This window comes from Bicyclus anynana, chromosome 4 (genome assembly GCF_947172395.1).
Source record: "Bicyclus anynana chromosome 4, ilBicAnyn1.1, whole genome shotgun sequence".
Classification (NCBI taxonomy): domain Eukaryota; kingdom Metazoa; phylum Arthropoda; class Insecta; order Lepidoptera; family Nymphalidae; genus Bicyclus; species Bicyclus anynana.
This window is the reverse complement of record NC_069086.1, coordinates 16,936,862-16,948,999: the sequence shown is the minus strand read 5'-3', so window position 1 is coordinate 16,948,999 and position 12,138 is coordinate 16,936,862. Positions and strand designations below refer to the sequence as shown.

Below are 12,138 nucleotides of genomic sequence, written 5' to 3'. Positions count from 1 at the left end.
GCTTAGCAAAAAATTATAGACGTCCCCTAATATTATTTGGAAGCCAAAAATTTTGCATTCGGACCCGCCAACCGATTACCGATTTCTTCCAATGAATTCTTGGCTACAAAAACTCAAAACGAATCTCGAGTTTATATTCACAGAAGGTAAAATTAACTACCATGTAAGTTCCATCCAACTAACTGAACAGTTGAAAGTATAAGTTAGTATGACGATAATGATTATGTAGATACTCAAAAATGTTAAAATAGTAAACAATTCAAAAACTAATAAATCTAATATATGTCTACATATAAAAGAGAATTAAAAGCACCCATAAACATAAATATAGAAGCGTAACAATAAAAGCCACCAATTCGGGTTTTGGAGCAGATGTAATACGGCCGAAGATACACCCAATAAAGAATCTCTTCTGACGCGGATTATAAAAAAAAGAGTTAATCTTTTTAGTTCACCTATCGACACGGTCCTGAGGCGAGACTACCAAAGCGTAAAACCTTTACAACACCATAAGTAATATTCAGAATTAATTTAACTGCTTACACTTGCATTAATGGAGAAATTGTTGAAAATTGATAAGTTTTCAAAAGTGCCGGCTCAAATAAAATCAGATTCAGCTGCAACATGATTCAATTAGTACATTGCAGTTCGCACATTAAAAGATTAAGAAACCAAAAGGGATGACTAAAGGATTGAAGATAACGTAGAGATAAGACAGAAGTACAAAAATAGCTTTTTATTTTTTGTAACAGTTATAAGAACCAGGGCTGTCTTATCTCATGCGAAGGTACATCTTGGCATGAGAACACTGATTACACATCCTGCGTTTAGTGTACCGCATGAAGTACCGGTTACACGGCTTGTAGGAGAATTATATTTAGATTAATAAAAGGTCGTTGAAAAACTAAAGCAGTATGGAAATCGATTAGCTACGTTGTGATACAACCTTCATGAGTTTCAACATAAATATAATAAATCAAACAGGATTCGAAACACAAGATCAGCTATTAAAAAATAGAGACAAATATTTAAATGTTTCAAAATTCCAAACCTTACTAGTTCGGCGGATTTTCATTAAATTGTTATTAAACTTTAGCTTTATTTAATAGACAAATTTAAAAAAATATATAGAAAACATAGTTTAGTTCATTATATAAAATTTACTAAAATATATTGGAACTTTGAATTTAAATACAGATAACCTTAGTAACCCAAGATAATTTCAAAAAAAATGTCTTCGTTTCTCACGCTCGGTGCTAAGTCATCTCAAAACGAATTTGAGGAAGTGAAGGCTATTATCTTTTTGAAACCAAGTCAAACAAACCAAGAAAAGATAGGTTTGGAGATCCCTACTTGGGTCTTCGAAAAAAGGACTTAGCCAGAGACTCAATTTTTTAATTGAATAAATTGTGTGAATAGAATATGGGTAATAAACAATTACTTTCTAGATTTACTGTTTAGATTTACTGAAACGCTCGTGACAAAATTAAAATTATTAAAAATGCAATAATTCGTTTAATTATTTGTTTGTTACACTTTTATCTATTAATACATGAGTGGAAAGCTACAAAAAACTGTTAGATTTTGGAGCACAAGATAGGCTGCTATTTATCCCAGAATAAATATGTTTTCCGCGGGATCTGAGTTATGGGCGACTGCATTCTTTCATTTGTTCGACGGAATCCTCTCATCGTATCAAGTCGCGCTTGACCGGTTTATTTTTTATACCAATGAGTTTGCTGGCGGCGTAACAAGGCAGCACGACGGCGATATTAAAGTAATGCATTCCTCCTCATCTCCTATATTATAAACGCATTTGCTTCTAATGGATTGCCCAACATAATGTTACAATGTCCACTTCTTTTTCTCCTTTTTCCTTGTTCATAGTGTCTTCGTAGGTTAATTTATATAAAGAGTTAGGTTAATCTCAACACGAGATTGGCCACTGTGACCGAAAAAAAAAATCGATTGGAAGCATATTTTTCGATTGTTAAAATGGTGACCAGGAACGAGAGAGAAAGATAAACCAGAACGAGAGAATATGTACGCACGTATAATATAATTTTTATTCATGACTTCATCATCATCAACATCTAAAAATCTGCTTAACAGAATTAAATTTTAAGTAACAAATTGATCCTAAGTTACTCAACAGTGAAGAAAGTGAGAAAATTTTGTAATATACAAACGCAGTTATACTATAATTTTATGATACTACAGATCTTGAATTCTTCCAAAAAGGCTTCAATGAAACTATAACGATAATCTTAAAGAAAAATATGTTAATAAGGGATTACAAATTCATTGCAGTTCGTAAGTAGAAGTAACAACATTCGGCGAGCTTTATAAAGTTACGAAATATAATAGACTACGACTCTACGAGGTTGGTAAGCAAATCGGAGCTAATAAAACTAATGGTAGAGGAAAAGGCGCGGACGCTTCGCACGCTGCTTGCGCAAGAGTAATGGATGTCTGGTGTTAAATGTAGCAAGGACAGTTAGGTAACGTTTGTCACCGGATTATAATTTTGTGTTAAACTGTATCCTATTTAAGTAACCTTGTTGTTGAATCAATTGGTACTTTATGAAGTTTGCTTTAATATTTAAATAGGCGCCTGATTTTGTTTATTTAGTTTGATGTATTTGTCAGTGTCAGCCTTTTTTGGAGCTAAGATGCTCTTTATGCATGCACTTTATAAGAGCTACCATGTTGTTATAAAGTGAATTGGCGTGCTTAGGGTGATTAATGTTTGACTTTGTAGCGATCACTATCAATTGTTAATGATAATAACCTGGATAAATGTCATAATTTGTTTTATTAACGATACAGGTACAGATAATATCCAGGACCGATGGCTTGACGTACTTTCTGACGCATAAGAGTGTATTTAACAGTGAGAATTTTTTATAAGAATGAATAGTTTCATGTATTATAGCACCCTTACTCGTACGACCTCATTATCGGATTGGATTTAGACAGTTAATATCTTTGTTCTCGTATATGTATATATTTTACCTTGCTTGTTTTTTCATATTTTTTTTACAATGTATCAAGCCTGATGGTAAGCAATAATACAGCATATAGTATAACGCACTTGCCTAGAAAGTGCCTTCTTCTTCTTCTTCAACGACCTTTGTATTTAATATCATTGCTTGCACAACTTTCGCTAAAATTAATACCAACAAAGTTTTGCTTTACATAGATTTCTAACAACAGTCTAGCATTACACAGTTATCATGAGAGTTCAAGAGTCTTTAAAAGCCGTTCACGAGGCTTTAACTCAGACGATAGACTATATCCCTATGTCTGTTGAACGACTAACATTTGACCTTTGCAATATGTAAGAATGAACCAGTAGCGGTAGCACAGATTTATTATCGAACATTAGTTTCTGCGTACCACTGACATTAACATATTCATCTCTTATGTAATTGACTACTCATTTCAGTGCCTCAAACAGTACATTACAGAAAAGATTTATCTAATGATATTGAGAAAGTAAAAAGAATTTGCAAATGTTTACAAAGAATTTGTTACTGGTTTATAAACAATACATGTATACTAATATTATAAAGAGCAAAGATTTGATTGTTTGTTTGTTAGCAATGAATAGGCTCCAAAATTACTGAACCGATTTGAGAAATTCTTCACTGTTTGGAAGCTACACATTCTCCGAGTGCTATAGGTTATTTGATCCCCTTATTTTTACCAGAACGAATAAGAGTTTAATTCCATTTAGAATTTGATTATACAATCATAAGCTCAATATGTAATTACAGATTTAACAAGCCCGACGGCTATAAATAATACTTTTGTTTCACGTCTGTGGTCAAAAAATTGAATGAATCACGTATTTCATAATTTGATGGGTATCGTCGGTACGAGACGGGTCGCCGGTTCATACTTTTGTTCTCAGAAAAGCCACCATTTTGGAACTGGCTACACGGGTTGATTATTGTGTGAAATTGCTGACTTTTTCCATTACATTTTATTCTCAGTAGTACCTGTAGCGAGTAAAATGAGAATTATTGCTGTTATGTCGCGTAACGTTGTACCGTGATACAACCATGGTAACAGCTTTACGCAATCCATTGTCTGAGATCGTAAAAAACAATTTTTTGTTGTTGCCGTGTAATTTAAGAATGTCAATACACTTGCAGTGTACTCAGGAAGACATTACTTTTGCTTGTTTATCACATTTATTATATTTTTTATCAAGTCAAGTCGATTTTGGTGAGAAGGAATTATTCTGTTCGCGCATGTTATACAGAATCATCTTGTACGTACTTGCACTTAAATTATTGGGAAGTAAATGTTTGGGATTTTTTTTCATCAGAATAATTAAGTTAAAAAAAATTAGTCCCATTGCCAACATTTAGATTATCATACCGATCTATTAGTCACGGAGAGTAAATCATTTTTTAGCTAGCCAACTTCACAGAAGTTTTCGGCAAACAGTGGTGCACTATATTCCTTCACTCTCATAGTCCAATCATCATTTGCTACTGCTGAGCACGAGTCTCCTCTCGCTGGCCCAATGCGAATTGGCAGACTTCACGTGAAAAGTTGTGTGCATTTACCCTTAAAAGCTCTTCAAATTTCAAGACAGAATTAAAAAATAAGAGACGCAATATTTAGAAAAAGTTTAATTCTACAACTCTTAAAGGAAAATATTCTATACGGAAACTATTTAGTTCTAAGCCATCTAAACTACGTATATAAAAGATAGTTTATCCCGAACACAATGGTATCTTCAGACCATAAACAAAGCTACGGCACAATAGAGCAGACTGTATCATAAAGAAAATCAATCGCTGATATAAGTTAAATGAACACGCGTGTACCATAAACAAGATTGAATTAAATAGCAGTTAACCCCGTTATTATATACTATTTGTGCCCTGCGATTTCACCCGCCGTGAAAGTATAGATTCTTTAAGTTATTTTTCATAGCAAACCAATTCTTCATTTTAATACATCCAAAAAATCCTCAAAAATAGCTTGGATTTTTTAAAATATATCTTTTATGACTGTCTTAATAATGAGGTGTTTGTTTGTTCGTAAATCAAAAAGTTTTTTGAATTCTCCTAAATCCTTAAATCTTATGACATTGTCATAAAGCTATGAAAAAATAGGCTTTATCGAACTAAGTTTCATAATCAAAGAACCCAAATAAATAGACGCAGAAATGGAAGATACGGAAGGTACTGCACTTGATAAAGCATAAGCACATACTTTAGAAGATATATTTTCTAGATAAATATTAAACTGAACTGTACAATGTTCAAACGTTAGACGAGACCGTAGTTCGGCTAAAGCCTGTCATCGATAAAAAACAATTGAACAGACCAAAGCACATAATAACGGAGGAACGATCTGAATAGCCTCTAAACAGCTATTATAGCGCCTCATAACCATTTAGAGAGCACTTACCAATAGAGATTGGTAAAGAAATATGCGATCAAAGTGATCGTAACCCTATCATAGAAGATTTTGAGATAATAACGCATTATGGAGTTGGTTTTTTACCTCTATAAGGGGGCCATATCGGGTTCTAATGTTGATAATGAGAGAGACTCTTAGCCCGACCAAGATTCAATTATTTTAGATTTATTTTAGTATCTAACCACTTAACTTAGCCCGGTGCCCATAATACTCTTAGCATTTGATATAATGAAATAGAAGTAACCGAACATATTGAATAACCAGAAATTAAAATATTTAACTAGTCGATTTGAATATTTTACGAGTACTAAAGTAACACACAAATTACAAAAATTATAGCAAAATTATGTTTCTTATCCAAATAAGTACTCTACTAAAATATACTTGAAAGATAAAGTATTTACAAAATCATCATCGCATATTTTTTAGACGAAATGCCTTATTTGGTAATTACCAAATAAGGCATTGTCTCCTCTGTTTCTAAAATATCAAACGAAAGAAATGCTCGGCATCGTTCCGAGAGAGCATGAAGAGCATGACATCAGCGATCTAGGACGTCCGCCCACTCCCATTAGTTGGTTCACCGACACTAGACACATCGCTAGACATCTCAGCGTCATTATGTTCCGATTTGATATCTTTAGACTGATCTCGACTCTTTTTATCTTTTGAATCTTTGGACAGGCGAAACCGCGTCCGGGTCATTTTTAAAATTTATTTGAAGTCTTTGTAGTTATTGTACCAAGACATTTGAAGTATCTTTTTTATCTTCGTCTTTAGATAATTTGGTATTATCATTTCTAACCTTTTTATCCGACTTCAAAAATTGGTTCTGTATTCTGCCTGTATGTTTGCCAAGTATTTTTATATGTATGCGATTTTAATTAATACTCATTTGAATTGAACAAAAATGTTGTTAATTAAATACTCATGTTTCAGGAAAGGTTTTAGTATACTATTCTTAGGAGATTGTTTTTCATCAGAAAAAGTCAAGTTAGATAATTGAACTCTATAAAAAGCGCATTATTCAGTGGATCTATAGTTTCGATATTAATTCACACTGCCTTAGTATATTTGAAGACTTCATAAAGGATGAGAAAAGGGTGAGAAAGGTTGACCAAGGTGTAAGTTATTATATACACTAGTCTATTGACTTGATACCATCTCAATCGTCACATTTGTTACATCAGATTGCTGCTAACTTTTTATTGCGTTACACAACTAGGTCGCTGCTTCTTGTTAAACATATTTTTTACATATAAATCTTGTGGCTTATGTGTAACTTGCTACACGTTAAAAAACAACCACATTACTTTATTTTAGTGCTTTCTTTTTTTTTTTTCTTTCATTCGTATGTATATTTTTCCAGCAATTTTAAGAATTGAAGCATCTGCTGTTTTTAATTGAGAGGCATACTTCAACAAGATTTTTTCTTTTCAATTGATATGAATCTTAGACTCAAGAGGAAGAAATTGGTTTTTTAAATATCTTGTACCTACTCCTATTATAATTGTGCAGACTTAGTAGTAGAGTAACACGGTCTAATAGTTTGTCTAAGTAGTTAGTTAAGGTTTTTAAATAGTTATCTGGGATAAAATTCTTCAGGAAGATAATTAGTATATTTCAATTATGATTTCCGATACTTAAGACTGTATAGTTGAAATGATATTTGGCAGTAGTGACGTAAACGACACTCTGCAGGGCGTAACAAGAGTCTCACCTCGTTATCAGATGAGAACGGCGGTCGGGCCGTAAACGGCGAGCAATTTTAATGAGCCGCAATGATGGAAACAAAGACGCTGCCTTATAAGACCGCGGGCAGTACCACTGGTTCTCACTGATAAAACGATTTTAGGGTATTTCATAACGATTTTGAAAAATTAAGAATTTAGAAAAAAAAATGAAAAGAAGACAGAAGGGCTGGCTCATTTTTTGCGCAAAGGATCAGCCTGGCTGTCCAGAGCGGAAATGCAGCCAGTATTCTTGCCACCTTTCCACGTGGGCATTATTTGTATAGTTATTAGGATAAGTTAGCCTAAGTTCCTTATTATATTATTTCTCAATAAAAAAAAAATGTAATTTCAGATAAACTTAATGATCAAAATCGATTTTTTTGTGGCACCTTGCGAATTTTTCAACAACAGTTCTCGATCGATGAAAATACAATAAAATATATGCATGACAATTTTAAAAGTTGGTTCAAAATCGAGTAACAGATGCACTATGCTCAAACAAAGAGTAGGGGTCGGGCTACGTTTGGGCGGTAATGGGCGACGTATATGGCGATTCAAAGCACAGGGAGTGTGAACTAGTAACGGCGTTAGCTCTGACCGTATACGTAAGGCTTATGAAGGTAATTCAAGTTATTTAAGGTTCTCATTTTGGAAAATGTCTTTGCTTTTGCATTATGAGAATAATTATGGAACAACTACAGTATCCCTTGTTACCAGTCTTCCAAAGGAGTGTTATGTTTTGCTTTGGCCGTGGCTAGTTACCACCCCACCGACAAAGACGTACCGCCAAGTGATTTAGCGTTCGGGCACGATGTCGTGTAGAAACCGAAAGCGGTGTGGATTTTGATCCTCCTCCTAATACGTTAGCCCGCTTCCATCTAAGATTGCATCATCAGGTGAAATTGTAGTCGAGGGCTAACTAGAAAAGGATAAAAAAAAAATCTCTAACATTTCACAGATATCAACATATTATGAGACTTCACTATATTCATCTATTGTGGAAGAGACATAAAAGTGTACATACAACCCAGATTTAATATTATATCACAGTTACAATTTTTTTATTTTTTGTATTGGAATGCTGATTAAGAAAATTATTTAAATAAATGGTATTACTCTACTATATGCCCTGATAATAATTTATGTTCTTCAATAACTAAACTAGTGAGTGACATACTCGTTACACCATTAGGGACGATTCACCGAAAATGTTCGTTTTTTGAGCAATTAACTCCCTCGGCCGAGGGTTCGTACTTTGTACATCTGTCGAGACGTGAAAGGGCGCGGTATTTGTTTGAATACATTGCTGATATTATTATTTTTTTTTTGTCAGCAACACAGCCATTTCCACTTATGGTGATATTGCGTTTTGGGGTTACATTTTCTTTTTAACACGCTTCACTTGTAACTATGTATGTTTCTTAAAATCTAAATTTGAACCGGTTGGATTAGAATGAAATATTGCACACGCGAGTTCTGATGACAATACATGACTTGCGAAGAAATGTTATTACAAATCCAATATGGCGCCCCCCCAAAGATAGTGGACAGGCTATTTGAAATGCACCCCCATGATATGGGTATCAAGTGTGTTTTTTAGTTTTTGAAATTATTCATGTTATTATTCATTGGCAAGTGAGCCCTTGACTTCTATTTCACTTGATATTAAGTAACGATGCAATCTAAGATGGAAGCGGGCTTACTTGATAGAGGCACAGGTTTGTTTTACTTATATCTCTGCCGGTTTCTACGCGACCTCGTACCGGAACCACAGAAAACATACGTACCGGAACGCTAATTTGTTTGGCGGTATGGAAGTAACTATCCACGACTGATGCCTACTACCAGCTAAAAAAACTAAAAATATATTTGCTACTATAAATATAGATAATAATATATTTGCAGGTGTAGGCCTAATATATATCAGAAGAACGATTAAATTTCTTCTAAGAAGAGAAAATTTCAATTTAATTAAGAACACGTCAACACACAAAACTAATTAACAATTTATTATAAACTTTTTAGAAGAAGTAAAACAAAGGAGTTTTGCGTATAAGGTACGAATAAATGTCGTTTACCAAAAAAGCCCACTTTAAATAATCACTACCAAAGAAGGCCTTTAAAGAACCTCGTTTTTTATACAAAGCTGTCCAGCCATTTCTTTTATAATCCTCTTGGTCATTATTCTCGTCAGAACAGCACAGAACCGACCGCAATTTCTTTTTGAAAATAATGAAGTTACTTCCTAAATGGGAAGGTTTAATAAGATTTAGTTTACTGTTATATTATAAAGAAATCATCCTGAGCTGGAAATTTCTTAGAAGAAGGAAAAGGTCAATATATAATATGTCATAACCCTTTTCAGGATCCAGATTCTTATCATTCGAAGCTACGTATGCTATTTATTTAATAGAATTTCCGAATTAAAAACCACCTTCACCTATCTGTTTAATGGATGAAAAGTGTTGTATATGAAATATGTTGCGACTAGGTTGCCGCAAAAACTCCTGGCCAAACTATCATTAATACGAGTATTAGTTAATAATAGTTTGGCCAGGAAACTTTAAAGCAACTTACTCGTTTATATTTTTTAACTTGCTAATATAAAACAGTTTTCATAAATTAAATAGATGGGTGAAGGTCATTTCTAATACAGATATTAGACTATTTAAATATTATCTACGAGATAACATACGGAATCATGGGACCAGGCGCCAGACCCTTCGTTTCCTGGTAACCCTTCTCAAGACACTTTAGGTATATGTACCTTAATATGTAGGTACCTTATACAGGGTGCTCGGCAGTATTTCCCATAACTCTGGGGTAACATTCTTTATCGAAAATTAATTAAAAATGTTCAAGGAACATGTGAAAAATTAAGGAAAGGAAAATGAGAAAAAATAATTATAAGGTAAATAATATTCCTTTTGTAAATAGATCTTAAAATGTGTCCCATATACGCATCCTTATAATTATGACGTAGATAAGTTTGACGTATTTAAAAATGCAAGAATAGAAAAAGGCGTGTGTTACATGGTTAGTCGGAATTATTTGAATTACTTCGTATAAAAACATAAATTATTGAATTTTTTAGTTAAAAAAATATTAGCAATGCAGTTCGGCTCCTATAAGTGGACTCACCAACACCTTGAAGTTATGGGAAATACTCCCGAGCACCCTGTATATCTAAAAAAAATTGACTTACTTGCAAAACTGTATATCTATATAAAAAAAATTTACTTACTTGCAAAAATACTCCCCCCGCGTAGTAGAGAGACACGTTCCACTATTTTTGCACGGCGACGGTGAACACGACACGAAACCTGCAACAAATGACGAGTTATTAGCATTCATCTCGGACGACAGAGGGAAAAAATCAACTTATTTTGGAATGTACATCTTGTTAAATGCCTGGAAAGCGGGTTTTTTTGTTAAAGTGTTGATTTTTTTTTGTTCTGGCAACTTTTTTATGATACATACTGAGCGTTTGTTACTAACGTAGATAATTTTTTCTATAACCGTTTTTTTTTTTCTTCAAAATCGAATCACCCCTTATTTTGGTTGCCAAAAACTCTTATTAGTGAAAAAAGCGACTCAATCGAAAGTGAAATTTGTGGAAGAGTCTTAATGTAGGTACTTTCCCGCCAATTGTATTCCTTTTTTATGCAATATAGACTTGCCCTTGACAACAATTTAGCCTGCTGAAATTGAAGGGGTTTAAATTATAAGTTTCAGGAAACCCGGAAGGCCATTCCAAATTGGAACTGGATCCGCAACGATGTTGTGGATAACTCGCAAATGCGAGCTTCGAATTCACATCTATCTTCCTCTTTCTATAGTATCGTGTTAGACAGAGAAAAATAGAGGTGGATTCGAAACTCGCACTTTCGAGTTATGCAAAACATCGTTACAATAGTCCTGCAGATTGGAATTATGTTTAATTAATAAAATTGTCTTTAATTTGGGTCTTTTAGATAGATAAATTAGTATATTCAGGTACAAAATATCTATAAACCCTATAAACAATTCAAATAAATTCGGTCAAAGATGTATTACCATCACTCCAACATTTCAATAATCTCTGCTATTTTCTTTATTCATTCTGCAGAAATCAATCAATATTTATGTACATATCCTTCCAAAACAACCCTGAAATGGGTATTTCCAACCAATTATTATATTGTAAAGATTTCTTATTGATCTGTCGGACGACACTTACATTGATCGTAAAGTTATAAATATTATATCGTGTAAGAGCTCGTGAAAGTCAACAAACTTGTTATATGTTTACATTTTGTCCAAAAACTCAGTTCCCACGCACGTGCGTCCGTCCGTCCGTCCCGATCTGACAAGTTTGTTTACGAAATGATAAGATTCGGTGTAGGTATACCGTAACGGTATAAGGGACCTCGCACACTAGGCGGTTGATAAGCAATTGCTTTAGCGTTTTCTATATTCTATGATATGGCTGTGATTATGACTACTCTAGCGCGATAGTTTTGTGGTTCTCAATATATCCCAGCTCTGTCAGTTTAGGATTTAATATTTTCTAAATTTGTTCAGATTTGGTCTGGCGGTAGAAGAGTTAGCTTTTTGCGTTTGGCCGTGGCTTACGTGTTATATTGGCTGTGTTTTAGTGGCGTTACCACCTTACCGAGAAAGACGTACCTACCATCAAGCGCTTGTCATTGGATATAAAAAATTCTAGTCGTTAGCCCTGATCGCAATAAAGCATGGTTTATCCCGTACAAGGATACAAGTGATATGAATATCGTAAGAAGGTACAAGTGCGCAATTTTCATGGTTTCTACAGTTAATTTGCTGGCCTACTTTTGGTTTATTAGCCACCTAATATAAATAACGTCCCATCAGTTACAACCCCATTTTCCGTATACCATAAAGATTATTATTAACAAAAAGCACAATGTCAAACACACTGATTAGTAATTTTGATTAGTTA

At 33.8% G+C, this 12,138-nt stretch overlaps 1 protein-coding gene across 2 annotated transcripts in view; it reads right to left on the bottom strand.

Moving 5' to 3' along the window:
* LOC112052049 (neurogenic locus Notch protein) overlaps positions 1–12,138 on the bottom strand; it is a 186,571-nt gene that overhangs the window by 110,940 nt on the left and 63,493 nt on the right. For both annotated transcript variants that reach the window (XM_052881333.1, XM_052881334.1), the window contains exon 2: positions 10,423–10,501. In XM_052881333.1, the coding sequence (XP_052737293.1) occupies positions 10,423–10,501 (79 nt within the window). The remainder of the gene's footprint in view (positions 1–10,422; positions 10,502–12,138) is intronic.